Source organism: Thermobia domestica, chromosome 2 (genome assembly GCF_964235325.1).
Source record: "Thermobia domestica chromosome 2, izTheDome1.hap1.1, whole genome shotgun sequence".
In the NCBI taxonomy this organism is placed as follows: domain Eukaryota; kingdom Metazoa; phylum Arthropoda; class Insecta; order Zygentoma; family Lepismatidae; genus Thermobia; species Thermobia domestica.
This window is the reverse complement of record NC_137455.1, coordinates 11374225-11393810: the sequence shown is the minus strand read 5'-3', so window position 1 is coordinate 11393810 and position 19586 is coordinate 11374225. Positions and strand designations below refer to the sequence as shown.

Here is a 19586-nt window from a genome sequence, read left to right as displayed (position 1 = left end):
GATTCTACAAAAACAAGTTGTCATCCTGATTCAACGTGCTTCGACAACTGTATCATTCCTTGTCGTCGCGAGTTTTCTTGATAGTCGCTAACAGTTCATGCAATTCGCATTAGACAACAGCAATTACTTGAGCCAATGGGCAATTACTTGAACATTTACATTCATATAATATACATTGCCCGCTTTCTTTTCCGAGTTTTTATAACACTAACTACTGTACTATGTTCTTTTTAATCCCATCTGTATCTGTGGCTGAGATCATGTTAACCGGGTAACAAAGGCGTTGTATTAGTATTCGGAAGACGTGCAGTATGGCGTGTGTCAATCCAGTTGCTGTGAAAGTGACAGCTACTTGAAAATCGCAAATAAATGGCCAACAAAAATTAGAGAGTACTTCTGGTGGCAGTCACTCAATAGAAGTTCTGTTCTGTAGCGAAGATAATTGAAAGGCACACTGATACCATAAGTGGTATATAGAAGAATGCTTTATCCTATAGAGCAGTAGTTTCAACTGGCTCTTGTAAGTAGTTGTCTGCTTACTCAACTTCTTTGTCTGTGTATAAGGAGAGGAAACGTCCACTTTTAGAGTTTCAAACAGTTATGCATAAGTATCAGAAGTCTTTTAGAACCGCCATATCCGTCTGTTGACAGGTGTTAGAGCAAAAAGTAAGATTTATCGAGAAGCGGTTTTCTGGAATCGACATGAATGGTTGCTTTACTCCAACCGGAAATGGTAGAAATTAACCATTTCCGGTTTCAACATTTATCGTCCTAGAACAAAAACGGTAAAAGAGAGCTAGCGACAAAATCCTTTTAAAAAAAATCAATTCAGCATCACCACCTACACCTCTCTGTTAAAAACCGAAAGTGGTAGAAATTGACTACATTTGGCAGTGGCGGATCTAGAAGGTGAAAACTGGGGGACAGTTAAAATCCAGACTATGACAGATATATCATGAGTTTACTATAAACTTTCAAAAATATATTAATAATACATTAAATTATTGTTGTCACTAAAAAAAAAACTGGGGGGCTTAGCGCCCCGGCCTTAGGCAAGACCCGCCACTGACTTTCGGTTTCAACGTTAATGTAAAAAGTGCAAAAACAGCGAGAGAGAGAGAGAGAGAGAGAGAGAGAGAGAGAGTGAGAGAGTGAGAGTGAGAGAGAGAGAGAGAGAGAGAGAGAGAGAGAGAGTGTGAGTTAGAATCGGATTTTTGGAATCTATTAATCGTTCCAAGGACAAGTCCTGTCACCTCCCTTACCTGCTTATCCAAACTTTCCATCTGCAACCTAATCACTCTCTACTTCTACTTAAACCAAAAATAGTAGAAGTCTGTTACCACTTCCGGTTTCAATGGATTCTGCGTTCCAAGAAAACAATCTCGACCGTTATCCCTCTATTCATACCGGAAAGTTGGAAATCTTATTTCCGGTTTCAACACTGGTCGCCATAGACCTAATGAAAAACTGTAATAGACAGAAACATTTTCTTAATATGGATTTGGTTTCCCATGAATATGTTCCATTCTCGGCTTTATTTCTCTAGTGCGACCGGAAATTGTAGAAATCTATGACCACTTCCGGTTTGTATATTAATCTTTATATAGCAAAAACGCATCTCATTATCTTTAGATAGCAAGAAATGACTTTTTGATATGACTTCAGGTTCGATAATAAGTCCCAGCTCTGACTGTATTTGTTATTGTGAGAGAAATCAAACATAAGTATATACATATATCTACGAGGGTGATTCAGAAAGTAATGCCACCACGGTGATACCTTTATCTGTGTTTGACAGATAGCACCGATACAGGTATCAGTGGAAAGCTTGCAATGTCAGCTATAAATGCTGGTATCATTTTTCAACATAGTCCTCATTAAGGCAACACACTTGCACCAACGCGAAACAAGGTTTTTTCGTGCCGTTGGCGATACCATTACCAAACTGCTGCTTCCACCTCTGCGTCACAACTGCAGCGTTGGTCCTTAAGAGTCTTCATCCCGACGAAATTAAAATACCGCTAATTTTACAGTAATTATGTGATATCTTCAAATGGATAAAAGATAATTGAAATGTGGAACAAGAGCGCCCTAGACAATATTATTTTACATAAGAAACCGTTATCACGACTCACTTATCTGCTTTCGATTTCGAGCCATTTTGAAAATCGGCATTTATTTTCGAGATTCTAAACAGCTGAAAACATAAAGCCACTAGGTGACTTGTGATAACGGTATTTCACGCAAAACAATATTGTCTAGGGCGCTCTTGTTCCATATTTCAATTATCTTTTATCTATTTGAAGATATCACATAAGTACTGTAAAATTAGCGGTATTTTAATTTCGCCGGGATGAAGACTCTTAAGGTGATCCTTAAGTTTGGGGAAGAGACAAAAGTCGTACCAGATTATAGGCATAACACTTTGCCAGCAGATAGGACAACTTTGAATCTTCTGGTGGAGGAGAGGACATGTGGCGGTACTCCATCGACTGACTCTTCGTTTGCGGGTCGTAATGGTGTGTCCACGACTTGTCGCCGGCGGTGAATGTTCTTGGGCGCGTAACCTTCTGCAGACAGAAATTCAATGACAGCCTGCTGTTTCAACCGGACATCACCACTGGATGCCATAGATTGCTCCATTACTCTGGAATGAAAATAGATAGGAAGGTAAGACAAGTGGCATTCTATAGCTTAAACATTAGTGCATTAATGCTAAACAGTTCAGAATGTTTGCTGTACTATTGGCCAAGTAGTGGCCTTGGAGGCATTACTTTCTGAATCATCCTCGTATTATCTCAAGTTATATCTCTCGTGGAAGCATAAAACTAAGAGATATACAAAAAGTTAAATCGAAAAATACATAATTTTCATTTTTTCCCCTCTCAATTTTATATTTTAATTTTATTAGTTATGAGGTTTGAAACGTTCACTTCACAGTAACATGAACTCCCATAACTCAAGACAATTCTTATTGCTTGAAAATTTGTCGTTTTTAATTTTAACTTTAATAGATTAATCTTGGAGTTAATTTTGATTTTAATCGCTACTTTTTTTCTGACATTAGTATTTAATTTATCAATTATTTTTCAATTAATCCGTTAAATTTTTCATTAATTTTTCCAACTAATGGAAACGTTTCAATTGTAACGGCTGAACCAAGATGCCAATTAGACGGACCTCTCTAGTTCAAGTGGCAGCAAAGAAGAACGGAAGAATTGATTGGTTGCTGTATTTAAGAAAGTTTTTTTTTAAACAAATACATATTTCTGAGTTGTTAATTTCTCTTTACTTATTTCATGTTTTATTATTTGTCTTCCTATTTGCTGCTTGTCTGTGGACACGATTCTTTCGTGAACTTAATATAGAGGACCTATACACGAGATCCTTGATTTAGCCTTAAAAAAAACTAAGTTAGATCAGGTGACGCTCCTGGCCGGATAAGGAATAAATATGTCGTACGTCTCTGTATTCTTTTGAACAAAAACGAAGCGATATTTCTGTATCTAATAATCATGGGCGCCCGAATGGGAGGGCAGGGTGGGGTCCAGGCCCCCCTCTGGCTTACGAAAATGTATACGTAATGTAGCAAACCACGTATATTAAATGCCAGAAATGCCAGACGTAATATGGCAACCATGGAGATGGGCTCCCCTCTAGAAAATTTTCTTTGGGCGCCCCTGCTAATGATCCTTCTGGCGTGTCTTAGTTGCCTATCTCTTTCTCTCATATTTATAACGGTCCGGAGCAAGTTTTGACTTAGTGGTAGAAGATGTAGAATATATAACATAATATTTTTTTTCTTTCTTTCAGCTTGACGAGTACAGCAATCGCGTCGCCCATTACTTTAAGAGCCAAGGCTTTAATCATGGTGACACAGTGGCGCTGTTTATGGAAAATCGGCCTGAATATATTTGCATATGGCTTGGTCTATCAAAAATCGGTGTTGTGACAGCTTTGATTAATTATAATCTTCGTCGCCAACCTCTCATCCATTCCATCACTGTTGCCAAAAGTCAGGCGATTATTTATGGGGCAGATGTCCATTCAGGTAGATGTTCATTTATTTTCTTAGATATCCTATTTCATAAATGGACCAAGTAAAAATTATAAATTGTACATTTTAGCAATTAAGTCTTTTTAAAGTAAAACAAAACAATATAAAATAATCGGTTGATGCAGAAAGAACAGTGTTTACGTTTGATAGTCTAGAAATTCTGGGTTTAAATCCAGCAGTCAGAGCTCTGACTGAAGTTTTTCTGGGATTTTTCTGTTCTACCACTCGATTACTGACGTGGTAACTTTAACATATAAAACATTACTGCTTTTTTCCCAGAAAGTAGTTTCCTCTTCCTTTCGATCTTCTATTGTTTGAGCACAAAGTAGAAGTGCTCACAGGAGGTTTCTAAGGCGCAGATTGACACCATGAGATTGTTTTGGGTAGAGAATATATATCATTGGAAACGGCACTATCGTTGCTTTTAAAACGAAAATTTCGAAATTGAATAAAATTTAGTCTACAACCAGATGATCCTGGCTTTGTCATAACCAACAACTCCGGTCTCTGCTATTTTTCTTGGGGGTAGGGTTGCCAACCGTCCGTTATGTTACCGGACAAATCAGTTTCTGACCTCCTTGTCCGGTGTCCGACCTCAAAATCGGATGAGAAATGTCCGGTAATTTTTTCCTCTGACTAGTCTTATTCTCTATTTTATTCACATTATTTTGGAGTGACGAAAGGAATCGTTTGTCGGTGAACATGGTTAAATGAACAGAGCTTATAGTTCGCGTTGAAATCGACCTGTGGTGCGCGGAGTTAGCTGAAGAATTAAGGTTAGTGTAAAAGAACAAGTTTTGCCGATAGATGTCACTACAGTCTTCGTATCTCTCCCATGTATTTTTTACCTTTCACAAAAATTTACAATTTCTTTTATAAATTTCAATCTAGAGACTTCAAATTTTTAGGGAAGGAACTTCACACCCTATTAAAGGGAACAATCCGTGCCGATTTTTTATTTAGAATTTTCTTCATTGTTAAAACAGTTTCGTTGTTAAAGGTTTGGATATCCATTTCAACAATGAAGAAAATTCTAAATAAAAAATCGGCACGGATTGTTGCCTTTGATAGGTTATGAAATTCTTTCTCTAAAAATTTGAAGTCTCTAGGTTGAAATTTGTAAGAAAAATTGTGAATTTTCGAGAAAGGCAAAAAATACATGAGAGAGATACGGAGACCGTAGTGATATCTATTGACAAAACTTGTCCCTTTTAAACCAACCTTAAAGGCAGGAAAATCAAAACTGCCAAAAATCAACAAAAATGCATTTTCAAGAGCGCGGCTAGCACTGCTTCATCCCCAACTACATCTTCCAATTAAATAGTGCATCCACATACAGTAAAAGTATCTAGGCATTATGAGACATTACCAGCCCCAACAAAGCTGGTAAGACTTATTTTTCAAGTGTATTTTTTGCATGTGATAATTATATTGTCAATAGTATTTACTTTTCTGTTTTAAATACAATGTACGTATTATTGATGGTAGACTACAAAAATTACATATGCCGACTCAACTCAGACTGGAATAATAAGTTAAATTAATGCTTCAAAAGTAGGTAAAGTTATTAAATTTGAACTCCGAATCGCTCAATTTTATGTCAGTTAACCACTTTCAAGTTGTTCACATTTTTGACGAGTCATGATGTCACAATCTTAAGAGTATTCGAGGAGGGGTTCCGGTATTTTACATTTTCAAAGGTTGGCAACACTAATTGGGAGGGAGAAAGAATGGTAATTGGCAGTAGAGGAATACATGCGGGAATAGAGAGATGGAGTATATACATGCTATGATCTATTTAATTTAGAAATTACTTGAAAGTTTTGGTGTTTTATACATGAAAAATGGTTAAATCAAAATCACGGATGGACCTTGATCTGTTGTTGATAAGAATCTTAATTATCATTATGGTATCTAATCATTATGTAAAGCAAAGAACAAACCTTGAATTAGATACACATATTTTTTTTTCACTATTGAAAACATGATTGGACATTTTGTTGTTTCACTTTGAGATTAGCAATCCGATCCAAAGCAATGTACACTCATGTCCAAAATGATTGTCGCATATCTATAAATGTCTTCTTGTAAGAATATAATTTGATAATGATTTTACAGGGTACTTTTAATACTGATACTATGTATATAATCGGGAAATGTATATTTGTGCTAAATTTCATAGGAAAAGAGTTATAAATACAAAAATTAGATTGAATAAAACAAAATGTTGCTAAATGGACAAGAAAGTTTTATTTTCGTTTTATTGTTCTTATTTACTGGTCTTTTGACATGAAATTTGTCACATACATGTATTTGCTGATTATACACATACTAACATTATAAGAAATACCGAGCGAATTCGTTATCAAATTATATTCCTACAACAACATATTTATAGATATGCGACAATAATTTTGGACATGGGTGTACGTTACGTAGTTGATTTCATTTTGATGAAACAATGAAGCTTCCACGCATAATCTCTTAAAGTTCAAAAAAGTTGCAAAGATATAAGTCAACTGAATCTTGTGCCAAAAGTATCCAATTAAATTTTGTATGAAATTCATATGTGGAAATAAATCCACTCATAAATAAACATGTATTCCTTAAGATGTAATATTTTTTATCAAATACGATTGAATCATAGTGTAATATAAATAGTAATACATATTTTAAAATATATTTTCGTGAAATAATTAATTCTTCGTACTTAGCTTGTAGATATATACCAGATAAATTATCTGAATAAATATCAACATAAATAAACTGATATACATAATCATAGGAATAGCATAATTTAAGTATAACTACGACCTAAGACAGACCTATTAATGTGTTCCAAGTGTCTTGATGGTTAGCACACGTACTTTTGGCGCGGAAAATCCGGTTTCGATTTCTAGTGGAAGCTCATATCTCACGCAGGGCCAGCTCTACCATATGTGCGAAACGTGCATTTGCACGAGGCGGTAAAATCTGTCATAACTATATTATTTAAAATAAATATTTCGTGTTGGAAACAGGTTTCATGATGATGATAGTTAAATTTACTAAGCTAACCTTCTATTTTGAACACTACATTCGTAAGTCATGTTTAAGTCGCATTAGTTTGTCACATAGGCAACTGGTCAAACAAATGCCAGCATGAATAGCTTTATTGTTGTCATATACAAGAACTCAATTCTCAAACTGTAGCAAATAACTGTTCCATTTAGTTAGTTCTCACAGTTTTGATGTGAAAACTAGTTTTGTCTTTGTCACAAACAAGTTTATCATTGGAGGTGAAACAAGTTTTTTTCTTTTTTCTTTTCTTTTTCTTTTTTTTAGAAAAAAAATTAATAGTAGTAGAAGGGAAACCAAAAAAAAAAAAAAAAGAGCTAGTTGCGCTGGAATTGCAAACTGATATATTGAGATTGAAGCTCTATATCAAATAATACATTATTATGTAAAGAAAGAAAAAAACAGACACAACGAGACTGTATTTATAGTGTTTAGGCCTTTCTAAGTGTAAGTGCTGTTTTCCTCCCCTTCGTTATTCATGATGGGGTAGCATACTTAAAGTCGTGGCTTTTTAAATTTGTTCTTTTTTGGAGAAAGGGAGGTAACGGCAAACGATGCCATTGCACAGAGTGCAAAATTGTCCACGGGCGACCCTGGTCCCAGGTTAACCTGTAGGTCCACGTCTCACAGAGCCTTGGTGCAGAAAAGGCGTTAAACTAAAAAAAAAAATAAAAAATAAAAAAATAAAGATTTTCTTACTTAGGAATTATACAATGATTTTATCAATAATAATAATAATAATAATAATAATAATAATAATAATAATAATAATAATAATAATAATGAACAAGAAAGATAAATTGTATTTTTTCGAAGAAACTACTTTTGGTTATTTTATTATTAAGAGACAGCAAAATACTTCGGAGAGAAATACAGTGGAAAATGTTTACTTTTCTTGGACGCTAACCATAACGTAAGATAGCTTAATAATAACGTAATCACACATTATTTGTTTTCTCGGGGTTCTCCAGTTTTCTCCCACTTTCTTGATTCCATTATTTCGTCCATTATCATCATCGCCCGTCTTAGCCTTGGAGCATAATCGTGAGAGACAAACTAATTAATAATAGTGCCTTAGGAATTAGTGCTGCCATCTGTGAGTTATTCCAAGAAATCGTCAAATCACTTTCGTATGTACTGTATATTGGATATACGTATACGTGGTAGATTATTTATATTGAATACGTTTGTAAATTTTAAACTAGAGTCTTTCTATTTCAACTGTGCCTCTTCTGGCGCTTCTGTCGATATGCGATTTCCCGTAACTCGCTCAAAAGAGGAAGGATAAGTTGCTACGCCCGACATGCTGGATGCGGAAGCGTTGCCACAATGAATTATTTCACGGACTTGGCTGTGCTCTGTCTTATTAGCCACTCTAAGTTGCTTACGATCTTCATTCGTCGAAACCAACCGACTGAATGACAAATTGGCAACACAGCTGAGGTCGTTGATTTCTTTTCCCTAAGCAAAGGGAGGGTTTCATCCGCCAGAGGGTTGCGGGGGTGGGGGCGAAGTATAGTTCGCATATTTTCCGAGGGCACAGATGGAATAGATAGGCTCTAATGGATTAAAAATTAAGCGGTGCGATGCAAATATTAACAGTGTTGCCAACTCAACATAAAGTCTGTTTCAAATAGCATTACGCCAGATTATATTATTATTATTATTATTATTAAGGTGGTCCAAAACACAAAACTAACGGTGGTCTGGCGTCCACAAGGCTTATTTCATTCCTTTTGATGTATACAACGAACGAACGAAATTTCAGTAGAATTAAATCATATTCACAGGTCGCTCCATTTTGTCATTTTTTAAAGAAAAAAATGTCACTATTTGTATTCTCAATTTACAAAAACGCTTTCTGCAAGTGGAGCAGGAAAATTTGTATGATGGTTTTCAACCAATAGAAGAATGATCTGTTTGTTCCTCATCTTTTGTCAAGGCTTCATTATACTTTTGGATGAGTCTTATACATCATTCAGCTAAATCGTTCACCACAGCCGTTTGTTTTGATAATTCGCAAAATTCTTGAAAAAAAAAGGATTATCTCGCCGATGTTGTGGAGTTTGTTAGAGAACAGTCTGAGACCTCTCTTTGTCTTTTTCTATTAGGACATCACATATCGACAGTGTTCTCTCTGTTACAAGATCCTCAAAATTAAGTTCTTTAGGTTTCTTTGTCAGCTTCAATCATCGGTAACGTTGGCCGCTACAGGCTTTGGATCATCTTTTCCTTTGTTTATTCTGATACTCTGTCATCAAAAAGTGCTAACCCTTTTAAATATTCAGACACAAAAGTCTTGAAAATGATGCATATACATTACTGGAAGTAGATTCGTCTGGGTAAGTTTTCAGAACTGACAAAAAGTTAATGCCATTGAGTGGGGCTTGGTTGGCAAGTGGAGCTTCATCAACTGTCGCCATCTAGTGATCATATTGAAAACTTCCAACTTATATCTATCCAGTTATTAGGACAGTGACTGCGTTAAATTACATTGTAGTGTTGGCATCTATAATATAGTATACAGGAATACACGGTGAGTCAAAAGTCCTTGGACACCTGCATAAGTTTGAAAATCGACGGGAAAAGTAAAAAGTGATGATGGGAACAGAGGTTTGATGAGGGGCCACAACTTTTGGAGTGTATGTGATTCATGGCCGCCATCTTGAAATCCGCCATTTTGGATTCAAGTCAATTTTTTTTTAAATAGGAAGAGGGGTGCATGACACATCAAATAGCACTAATTTGAGCTCAGGAATTTAGTGGTGTAATTTGTTTTTTTCTATCTTGTACAGTTTAGAAGTTATTAATGTTCAAAGGTGGGAAATTACCTTGATGACAACACGTAGAACATGTGTATCATTCAGTATCAAGGTAATTTCCCACCTTTGAACGTTAATAACTTCTAAACTGTACAAGATAGAAAAAAATAAATTACACCACTAAATTCCTGAGCTCAAGCTAGTGTTATTTGATGTGTCATCCACTCCCCTTCCCATTTTAAAAAAAGACTTCAATCCAAAATGGCGGATTTTAAGATGGCGGCCATGAATGACATACACTCCAAAAGTTGCGGCCCCTCATCAAACCTCTGTTCCCATCATCACTTTTTACTTTTCCCGTCGATTTTCAAACTTATGCAGGTGTCCAAGGACTTTTGACTCACCCTGTATAATGGGGAATATACCCATTACCCACCGAATACTTTTATAGTGCAGCATACATTTACCGTAAATTTACAAATAAACGAGTATATATGGAGGTGGGCATATGCTTATTTTTGTAAACGGTCTAGGGTATACCTTCCGAAAACTCGAGCATTAGATCATTCATAATATTACATGAACAAAAAAGTTTAAAATGAAGCAACCTGTAAATATCGAGCAATATGGCTGACATTTAGCAGGTAAGTAGCTTATGACTAGAGGAACAAAATAAGCCATGTGGAGGATTATTTTGAACAAGTTGATTTTTTGCATTTGATTTTGGACCACCCTAATATATATATCCATCCCTTCTCCCTCCCGTACGTTGTAGCGTCAAAGTGAGATGATAAAACACCCCAGGCCCAACCTCATCTATGTAGAAAATTTGATCGAGATCAGTCGGGTGGTTCAAGAGATATGAAGTTACAAATATAGTCACTTCTTTCATTTTTAGATAGATTTCTGCTACTATATCCTGATTGCATTTATCTTTTTCACCTCGCTTCGCGATCCCCAGGTTGGGAAACCCCGTTGTAGAAAATGTCAAACTATTTCTCCCCTGTTACTATTTGTATCATACAAAATTTTAACGTATCTTATTTGTTACTTTAGAAGTTACAAGAGAAATGGTCCAACTTTATATATACGAGAGATAAACACTGTATACGAGAGATAAACACTGATTAGTAATAAAGGCATTTATAATTTTAGCTGTGCAAGAAATCACGGAAGAAGTGCGTTTGCCTCTGTATGAAGCTGGAGGGACTTCGGAAGCCCATATTCCTGGAGCCAAACTCTTAGACCGTGGACTTCAGTCTGTGCCTAACTCTCTACCGTATGAAATCGATATGGGCTCGCATCGTGACAAACTTATTTATATCTATACATCAGGAACCACGGGACTCCCTAAAGCTGCTATAATCAATAATATCAGGTAAGACATACAATATCAAATTAACGGCGTTATTAGGAATTCACTTCGACTTGAGATAGTCGTAAGATCAGTGAGTGGTCTCCTTTTGATGTATACATATTAATTCAAAACTACTATTGTACTACTACTATTATTATTATTATAGTAGTAGTAGTAGTAGTAGTAGTAGAAGAAGAAGAAGAAGAAGAAGAAGAAGAAGTGATAGATGTACACATTAAAATTGCTCCTTTTCATTGCTTCGTATAAAATGTGTATAAAGCAAATTATCAAGGACAATGTTCATTATGTGTGCCTTAGTTGAACATCCCTCGCAACAGGACGAAACGAAACGAATGTTTCTTACAAAGCATAAAAGTCGCAATACCAATGAATTACTTAGGAACCACTTATTTTTTCAAAGTATATTAGCGTATGGTTTAATATTTTGGGGTAACAGTAATCATATTAATGATGTGCTATACTTAAAATAATAATAATAATAATTTGTGGTGTGTCCAACAATGAGCATTGTAAACTAATGTTTCCAAAATGGTTTAAACGTAAAATATATTTGCATATAATACTAGATCGTGTAAACAAATTGATAAACGATACTGTAGATATTTAAAAGTAAAGAAAGCTATGTAAGTGTAGATGTAAGATTTATAAATATGTTACCAATCTACACGCATCATTTGCCTATGGATAAATTTAAAACTAAATTACTGTATATCAGGGCGCAAAATTTCAGGCCGCCATTGTCGACTAGAAATTTAGAACTGGCGACCAGTGTTCAGTAGGAATGGTTTCTGCCTAAACTCACAGGGCTGCGCGGTTTCTGTTTCGCACGAAAATAATTGTCACTGAGTGAGAGAAGACACGGAATGTAGTTTTTCTTTGTCAAACCAAAGGTCGGGGATGGGGAACTGTCATAATTTGTACGTGAGAGATACTGGCGACCATTTTAGGATTCACGAGTGCGTCTGACTTTGAAATTTTGTGCCCTGCTGTATATAATAGTCTAGTGGCCATGCTTTTGTACAACTTAAATGAATTCGTTGAATCTCAAAATTGATGATACCAGAATGTAACTTTTATTGTTAACACGAATAAAGTATGGTAATGCAGTGATATAGTGATAGTGATTCATAAACTATAGGCGTATCTTTCAATTGATGTTGTCTATTGCCTACTTCAGGTGCTATATTTGAAATATTGGATCGTATGGTTCAGAGACCTGGACATTACGGAAATTAGAGAAAAAATATTTAGAGGGCTTCGAAATGTTGTGTTGGAGGAAGATGGAGAAGAGAAGATGGACAGAGAGAGAGAGAGAGTAACAAACGAAGATGTTTTAAAAGAGAATAGGAGAGAAGAAGACGCTTTTAGCCAGCATTCTTCGTAGGAAGATCAATTGGATTGGACAAATCTTGCGAAAAAAATTTCTTCTTTATACCGCCATTAAAAAAAAGATGGAAGGAAAGCAAGGAATAGGAAGAAGAAGAACACAGCTGATCGATGATTTGAAAAATAGAAGAAAATATTGAAAGTTAAAAGAGGGAGCTGAAGATCGAGAAACGTGGAAGAAACATTTCCAGATCCAAACATCTTAATAATTAATAATAATAATAATTAATAATAATAATAATTAATAATAATAATAATAATAATAATAATAATAATAATAATAATAATAATAACCTGCCAAAAGGCAGAATACTCAATAATAACATAATAATTGCCTATTATAGGCTTAATGACAATAAAAATACTTTATTATATTCTATTCTATGGAGTGTGGTGCTGTGTGGATACGAGGCATGGACTCTAAGAGAAGAGAAACAAAAGCTTCTAACCGACACAGAACTGAAGATAAGACTGGTAAAAGCATATGTATTGAATGTGGGTTGAATAGGTGAAGGCATGAACTCTAGTAGAGAAGAGGTGGAACGAAGAATATGACGCTAAAGAGTATTGGAAATGGTAGGAGAAAATGAAAGTATCCTGAAGAGTATTTCGAAAATAAGAGAGATGATAATTTGACACATTAATGAGACATGGAGGAATCAGTCTACGAGTTGTGGAGAGGATGGCAGAAGGAACAGTACCTGGAGAATGGCCACGGTTGAACTATAGGGATCAAATAATACAAGATGTAGGGAAGAAAAGGTACATGAAAATGAAAAGTCTGGCTTAAGATAGGGAAGAAAAAGTACATCGAAATGAAAAGTCTGTCTTAAGATAGGGAAAAAGAAGTACGTGGAAATGAAAAGTCTGGTTTAAGATAGAGAAGAAAGAGTACATGAAAATGAAGTCTGGCTTAAGGTAGGGAAGAAAAAGTACATGGAAATGAAAAATCTAACTTAAGGAAGAAAAATGAAATGAAATGAAATCTTTGAGTTTTACGTCCCACGATTATGCCGGTTAGGCTAAAGGAGACGATGATTATGAGAAATGAATGAAATGGTGGAATGAAGAAAGTGGGAGGAAACGGGAAACCCCGAGGAAACCCACGCACACGGTGTTTGTCCACCACAAAGTTCACTTGGCGGGGGCTGGGATCGAACCCGGGACCCCAAGCACCAGAGGTGAACGCTCTACCACTGAGCCACCGCGGCCCCAGGGAAGAAAAAGAAATGAAAAGTCTGTCTTAAGATGGGGAAGAGAAAGTACGTGGAAATGAAAAGTCTGTCTTAAGATAGGGAAGAGAAAGTACGTGGAAATAAAAAGTCTGTCTTAAGATGGGGAAGAGAAAGTACGTGGAAATGAAAAGTCTGTCTTGAGATAGGGAAGAAAAAGTACATGGAAATGAAACGTCATGCTTAAGATAGGGAAAAAGAAGTACGTGGAAATGAAAAGTCTGGTTTAAGATAGAGAAGAAAGAGTACATGGAAATGAAGTCTGGCTTAAGGTAGGGAAGAAAAAGAAATGAAAAGTCTAACTTAAGATAGGGAAGAAAAAGAAATGAAAAATCTGTCTTAAGATGGGGAAGAAAAAGTACGTGGAAATGAAAAGTCTGTCTTAAGATGGGGAAGAAAAAGTACGTGGAAATGAAAAGTCTGTCTTAAGATAGGGAAGAAAAAGTACATGGAAATGAAACGTCTGGCTTAAGATGGGGAAGAAAAAGTACATGGAAATGAAACGTCTGGCTTAAGATAGGGAAGAAAAAGTACATGGAAATGAAACGTCTGGCTTAAGATAGGGAAGAAAAAGTACATGGAAATGAAAAGTCTGGGTTAAGATAGGGAAGAAAACGTACATGGAAATGGAAAGTGTGGCCTAGGAGAGGGAAAAGTAGAGAGCTATATCAAACCAATCGGAAGATTACTGACTCGACACGAACATAAACAGCGAAATATTGACTAACTATAAATTTATCTTACAATTTTCAATTTTTAGATATTTCAGAATCTCTGAAAGTATGTGGCAACAACACTGGATTGAATGTATCACATAATATTATGAAGTAGAAATCGATATCAGGGAAGAATGTGTCACTTGACAGGGTTGAAAATAAGTTAATAAAATAGTAAGACATGGATTATTGAACATTCTTAAGTTCAATAATAATATATTAGTTTTATATAAATAAAATTGTGAACAGAACACTGCATTGAAAAAATCAGATTTTTATACAAAGTTAAAATATGAGAAACAAGGAAAAAAGGCTAATACTCACCGCAAAAAAATAGCAGAGGTTTCTTAAGAATCGCTTTAGGAGGAACCTTCCTCCATCATCAGCTTACTTAAAATTCAAAGAGGATTGAAAACATGAATGAGGATATGGAAAGGTTTCTTTTCTTGCTTTTCAGATGGCGAAAGTATGTAGTAAAAAGATTGATCCAAATCATATTCATATTTATTTCTTTTTTATCTAAATTAAGTATGGGGTTCTCTTTATGGATGTAATATGATTCTTTGGTTTTTCGTTCCGCTGCTGTTTTTGCTTTCTGAATTAAACATGACTCCGCGATGTTATGGTTATAATCTTTAAGATGCGTTGCTAGACCAGACAGCTGTTGCGAGCTCCGAGACTTTGAAGTACGAACACGTTCAGTTTATTCAGTTCAGTTCATGTACGAACATGTTCGGTTCAGTAATGTAAATTTATATTTTAACTTCGTTTAAAATCTTAAAATAAATCGTATTTTTTGTCAGTGTAATCCTCTGTTAATAGTTTTTTTTGTATTATTATTACTACTACTTATTATTATGTATTATTATTACTACTTTTATATTATTATTGAACTTTGAAGATTCGCAACCTCTCTGCGTGCTTTGTACAGAATTATGTATACACAATGATTAAAAAGACATTTATTATGAGTTATTCCTATACTTATTGCATCCAAAGTTTGTCATTTAGATGCTATTTGAGACAAAAAGACGGATCTATGCGTACGAGTATACCGGTAGTAATTTACGACTTCTGTTTTAAGGATGGTTCTGATGAATGGAATGTTAAATTTACTGTTAAATACTGATTATGATCTGTAATAGAGAGATATATAAATTATATCGTGCAATGAGGATTGTACCTCTTTGTAATATCGTTATAAACATGTTTATAATTAAATTGCTGTACTGGATTTTATATTTATTTGATAAAAATACTTTCGTTTTTCATTACAGGTATATGTTTGTAGCAATGGGTGTGAACAAAATGCTTTGTGTGGAGGAGACTGATATTATATATGACCCGTTGCCCCTGTACCATTCAGCTGGAGGAATGGTTGGTGTAGGACAATTGCTCCTGAGAGGGATCACGCTGGCTATCAGAAAAAAATTTTCATCTTCAGGGTTCTGGACTGACTGCGTAAAGTACAACTGCACGGTAAGGATTAAGTAAACTTTCAAAAACGTCCTGATGTGTCAGTTTAATCTTTGTGCTGTTTATGTGAAATATATAAGAAGTTAGTGAAAGACAGTAATCATATAACTACTTATTGTAAGCCCAAAATACATTTATTATTTAGTTCTTTCTTTCTTTATTTATTTATTTTATTTTATTTTATTTTTCCGCCTTACGAATTACAGTAAAGTATCCTGTTGTGAGAGAACAGCTTCAAATTACAGCAACATCTAAAGAAAAAGAGGGCATAATAGTACTTGGCAATTTCTGTGTTGACGGGCGTTGCACCCAAACCATGATCATCTACAGCAACCAGCAACATACGACTTAAGCAAATTATGAAGAACAATGTACCTGAGCTGTGAATCTACGAGAAAACAGAACATGGCTGAATGAAGACCACAACATTTTTTACTTACTTCCAACGGTTTAGTCTGTGGCTAGAGACTGAGAAAATCACACTTCCTGTTATTCTCTTTCTTGATAGGCACAGGAATCATCTATCACTTCCAGTCAGTGGATATTGTCACGATCATCGAATACAGATGTATTGTCTTTTCCCCAATGCCACTCATCTTCTGTAACCAGCAGACGTAGGCGTATTTTCACCCTTGAAACGAGCATTGAAGAATGCTCTTTACGACGAGAAAATCAAAACTCTCGGAGCATCGGTAACGATGGTAAATTTTGCACTCCAATTGAAGAAAGTTTGGGGTGGTTCCGTCAAACCAGAAATTGTCAAAAACGCATTACGTAAGTGTGGTCTTTATCCATTGAGTCCTGCTGCTGTGGACTATAACATGTGTGTTGCCGGTATGTGCTGAAAACCACAGCAAGAGAGTAACTAGAGCACCCCTTCATCTTCTCAACAACTGTTCCCTACTCCTCATCCGAAACTGAAGTTCGTGCTTGATGCTCGGGAAGAATTGATGCATCTTCGTGTTCTTAATATGTTCCGTGACAAACTAAGATGTGACCAAGAGGAACAGAGTGATAGTGATTCAGAGTTGGATGCTTATTGGAAAGTGTTAAAACCCGATACAGTCTGATACATGAAACTAAATTGTCTGTTAAAAAGTAAACAACAAATGATTCAATCTTAGAAGAAGAAAACGAAGAGTAAGAAAGTGATAATCGCGAATTCTCATGGAATAATGAACGCTTAAAGTGTACGCATCTTCACCCAAGAATGATCTTCTAAGTGTCGTCATTTCGAAAACTGGAGTAAGAACTCACAAGTCAAAATTATTGCATCAAGATGAGATTGCTTCGGGATTATTATCCACGCCTTCCTTAAGTAGTAGTGATGATTTTTCAAAGAATTTCTCAAACTTCCTGAAGCCACGGAGAAACCCCATCAATTTAGGCTGAAGAAAATGTATGCAATGTCTTCCGAGGAATACCGGGAAGAACTGAACAAGAAGAAAGGCAACAAGAAAAGATTAACGTAAGATGCTCCTCTCTGTGCTGAAGAGTGACGACATGAAACAAACATATTGTAGCTTAGAACATTTTAATATGTATTTCTCTTTGCATCTGTTATTTTAGTTTATATTTTAGAATTATTGAAATGTGTTTACAATGTAACTATATCCATATTATCCTTAGTGACCTTGCTTAAAAATAAAATATTCTGTTCGATATTTAAACTCCGCTGTTCAATATATAAAATATTCTGTTCGATAATTAAAACCTTATTGATCGATATATAGCAGAACCCGTTCGATACAAGAAGTAATACAACTTTACTATTTAAAGGTTCTTTAAATTAACACCTTTACAGTTTTATCGCTCAAACAGTGCCCTGTTCCTCACTGATAGAAAATAATGATTAAATATTCATAGGAATGTCCTTAAGTGTTTGATATATAGTGCCATAACCATATCTAAAATTGTTGTTTGCTCTCCCACCATTTCTAATACCCTCTCATTCGTTTTCCACTCTACCCAGCTAATTCTCTCAGTTCTTCTCCACACCCACATTTCGAAAGTTTTCCATCAGTTTTCTTCCTTTTTGCGCAATGTTCAAGTTTCTGACCAACACAGCAGAATACTCCACACGAAGCATTTTATAAGTCTTTTTCTCAACTCTTTATTCAAGGTCTTACAAAATAATATTTTCTTGCTCCTAAAGGCTTTTTTGACCATTCCTATTCTTGCTTTTATTTCATGTTCACAGACACAGTTCATATCATTACTAATAATACTACCCAGCAAGCTTAGACGAAAGTACATGTCCGTGTATAAAGAGTGTATATTTCTGCATTCCAAAATATTGGATCATCTTCTACACGAAAATAGAGATGTGTTATTATAACCGAACTTACGTCATGGTAAATAAGCATTTAACATTTCTCAAATGTCCATATAATTAATGATTAAATATAAGGCAAGATAGTAATTGTTTCAGCTGTATCATTATAATAATCTGTATAAACTACTGGTTTCTTTCTTTCTAGGTTGCTCAATACATCGGGGAAATCTGTCGCTATCTTCTGTCAGTGCCACATAAACCAGAGGAAACTCAGCATAAAGTTCGGTTAATGTTTGGGAATGGACTTAGACCGCAGATATGGAACAAGTTTGTCGAACGATTTAAAGTTAAGCAAATTGGAGAATTTTATGGAGCCACAGAAGGAAATTCCAATTTAAGTAAGTGACAAATTAACAGATACTTGAACGTATAGAATATATTATAAATGAATACAATATTAACTTTATATTTTCCACAGGCAATGATGAGTAATATGTACTCTTGAACTTTTCATCGATATTTCAGGTGGAAATCTCTGACGCTTGTCATTGGAATGTACGTAGTACGCTAAATCCTCACGGTATTAGTTATTCACATCTTATATATAACGCTTCAGTGGCATTCATTTTTTAAAGTTAATGTATCACAAGTCTTTATAAACAGTAACCAGACAATCTACAGCAATGTAATTTATTAATTTCCTATGCTTCTTCTTCTTCTTCTTCATCATCATCATCATCATCATCATCATCATCATCATCATCATCATCATCATCATCATCATCATCATCATCATCATCATCATCATCATCATCATCATCATCATCATCATCATCATCATCATCATCATCATCATCATCATCATCATCATCATCATCATCATCATCATCATCATCATCATCATCATCATCATCATCATCATCATCATCATCATCATCATCATCATCATCATCATCATCATCATCATCATCATCATCATCATCATCATCATCATCATCATCATCATCATCATCATCATCATCATCATCATCATCATCATCATCATCATCATCATCATCATCATCATCATCATCATCATCATCATCATCATCATCATCATCATCATCATCATCATCATCATCATCATCATCATCATTATTATTATTATTATTATTATTATTATTATTATTATTATTATTATCTCCCTTTTGAGTAGGTCCTGGGACTAATAAGATTTTTTTTTTCATATTTAGATTTAGGCCTGGAAA

General features: G+C 35.1%; 1 protein-coding gene across 1 annotated transcript in view; it reads left to right on the top strand.

Moving 5' to 3' along the window:
- Fatp3 (Fatty acid transport protein 3) overlaps positions 1-19586 on the top strand; it is a 147168-nt gene that overhangs the window by 91947 nt on the left and 35635 nt on the right. The window contains exons 3-6 of the mRNA XM_081738509.1: positions 3814-4051; positions 11032-11254; positions 15866-16067; positions 18545-18737. Of these exons, the coding sequence (XP_081594635.1) occupies positions 3814-4051; positions 11032-11254; positions 15866-16067; positions 18545-18737 (856 nt within the window). The remainder of the gene's footprint in view (positions 1-3813; positions 4052-11031; positions 11255-15865; positions 16068-18544; positions 18738-19586) is intronic.